General features: G+C 44.2%; 1 protein-coding gene across 1 annotated transcript in view; it reads right to left on the minus strand.

The window, feature by feature from the left end:
• grin1b (glutamate receptor, ionotropic, N-methyl D-aspartate 1b) overlaps window positions 1-2211 on the minus strand; it is a gene marked incomplete at both ends in the record, with an annotated part of 31220 nt that extends 29009 nt beyond the window's left edge. The window contains 2 exons of the mRNA XM_083912826.1: window positions 865-1158; window positions 2191-2211. Coding sequence (XP_083768952.1) covers window positions 865-1158; window positions 2191-2211 — 315 coding nt within the window. The remainder of the gene's footprint in view (window positions 1-864; window positions 1159-2190) is intronic.
• Between the last annotated feature and the right edge of the window lie 289 nt (window positions 2212-2500).

Here is a 2500-nt window from a genome sequence, read left to right on the forward strand (position 1 = left end):
GGAGGTACTGGTGTTCTTTAGGTGGTTCTAGTGGTCCTTAAGGAGGTTCTGGTGTTCTTTAGGTGGTTCTAGTGGTCCTTAAGGAGGTACTGGTGTTCTTTAGGTGGTTCTAGTGGTCCTTAAGGAGGTACTGGTGTTCTTTAGGTGGTTCTAGTGGTCCTTAAGGAGGTACTGGTGTTCTTTAGGTGGTTCTAGTGGTCCTTAAGGAGGTACTGGTGTTCTTTAGGTGGTTCTAGTGGTCCTTAAGGAGGTACTGGTGTTCTTTAGGTGGTTCTAGTGGTCCTTAAGGAGGTACTGGTGTTCTTTAGGTGGTTCTAGTGGTCCTTAAGGTGGTACTGGTGTTCTTTAGGTGGTTCTAGTGGTCCTTAAGGAGGTACTGGTGTCCTTTAGGTGGTTCTAGTGGTCCTTAAGGAGGTACTGGTGTTCTTTAGGTGGTTCTAGTGGTCCTTAAGGAGGTACTGGTGTTCTTTAGGTGGTTCTAGTGGTCCTTAAGGAGGTACTGGTGTGAGAGAGAATGCAGCTTTAAGTGGACAGTAGAGAGCAGCAGCTTTAGGTGGACAGTAGAGAGCAGCAGCTTTAAGTGGACAGTAGAGAGCAGCAGCTTTAAGTGGAGAGTGGAGAGCAGCAGCTTTAAGTGGACAGTAGAGAGCAGCAGCTTTAAGTGGACAGTGGAGAGCAGCAGCTTTAGGTGGACAGTAGAGAGCAGCAGCTTTAGGTGGACAGAGTAGAGCAGCAGCTTTAAGTGGACAGTGGAGAGCAGCAGCTTTAAGTGGACAGTGGAGAGCAGCAGCTTTAAGTGGACATTAGAGAGCAGCAGCTTTAAGTGGACAGTGGAGAGCAGCAGCTTTAGGTGAGCGGGCTGACCTGGTTGGAGATGAGGTCCTCGCACACGGACAGGGCCATCTGGATGGCGTTGGGCTTGTGCGTGACGGAGATGGCGTTCATCTTGAACTTGTCGCGCCCGTAGATGGCGTTGGCCTGAGTCACCGCCTCCTTGAACACCTGCTCGTAGCGTTTCTGACTCAGCACGGCGCCGATGTTCACCAGCCGCGGCTCGCAGCCGCCGCGCGCCACCGCGCACAGCTGCAGCGCCGCCAGGAGCAGCACGCCGCGGAACTCCACTGGGGAAGAGGAGCAGGAAGTTAGCGTAGCTCGCCGCTAACAGACGAGAATCCTTACACATGCAACATTTCAGCCATTTTGCATCTTTTTGAGGTGGTTTTGCATCTTTTTTTAGTCATTTTTCATCTTTTAGTGCTGGTTTTGCATCTATTTTTAGTCATTTTGCATCTTTTTGTGGTGGTTTTGCATCTATTTTTAGTCATTTTGCATCTTTTTGTGGTGGTTTTGCATCTATTTTTAGTCATTTTGCATCTTTTTGTGCTGGTTTTGCATCTATTTTTAGTCATTTTGCATCTTTTTGTGGTGGTTTTGCATCTATTTTTAGACATTTTGCATCTTTTTGTGCTGGTTTTGCATCTATTTTTAGACATTTTGCATCTTTTTGTGCTGGTTTTGCATCTATTTTTAGTCATTTTGCATCTTTTTGTGCTGGTTTTGCATCTATTTTTAGTCATTTTGCATCTTTTTGTGGTGGTTTTGCATCTTTTTTTAGTCATTTTGCATCTTTTTGTGCTGGTTTTGCATCTATTTTTAGACATTTTGCATCTTTTTGTGCTGGTTTTGCATCTATTTTTAGTCATTTTGCATCTTTTTGTGCTGGTTTTGCATCTATTTTTAGTCATTTTGCATCTTTTTGTGCTGGTTTTGCATCTATTTTTAGTCATTTTGCATCTTTTTGTGCTGGTTTTGCATCTATTTTTAGTCATTTTGCATCTTTTTGTGCTGGTTTTGCATCTATTTTTAGTCATTTTGCATCTTTTTGTGCTGGTTTTGCATCTGTTTTTGGTCATTTTGCATCTTTTTGAGTAAACGCTGACTCAGCTTCCTCCATTTTGGACTCTCCGGCTGTCGTCCAATCAGAGGCCAGCGTCAGACTGAAGGGGGCGGGGCGTTCCTCACCCTGGCTGCTGATTGGACGCCGCTGAGCGGGACGTGAGGTCGTTCTCACGCCAGTTTAAAAACACGACGCAGCAGAAGAAGAGACGAGTGGGCGGGGCCTCGCACACGTCTGAACCAATGGAAACACACGAAAGGCTCTGAGGCACCTGTGAGGCCACGCCCACTTACACCGTGTGGGCGTGGCCTCATGGAGCTGCTCACAGCTGATTGGTTCTTTGACAAACTTTAGTCAGTTAGAGACGCTTCTCTGAAGACGTAACTTTTATTATTATGATGATTGTTGTTGTTGTTGTTGTTGTTTGTATTATTGTGATTCTTATTTAAGCAGAATTCTGATTGAAATCAAACATTTTTATGAATTTAAATAAAAACAAAGAGCAGAAATGAAACGACATCAAAGGTTAAAGAGGAAATTATGAAAAGATGCAAAATAAATATTTGTGTTTATTGATTTTTGTGTTTGTTTGTTTGTTTGTTT

This window comes from Echiichthys vipera (genome assembly GCF_963691815.1).
Source record: "Echiichthys vipera genome assembly, chromosome: 4".
NCBI classification, from domain to species: domain Eukaryota; kingdom Metazoa; phylum Chordata; class Actinopteri; order Perciformes; family Trachinidae; genus Echiichthys; species Echiichthys vipera.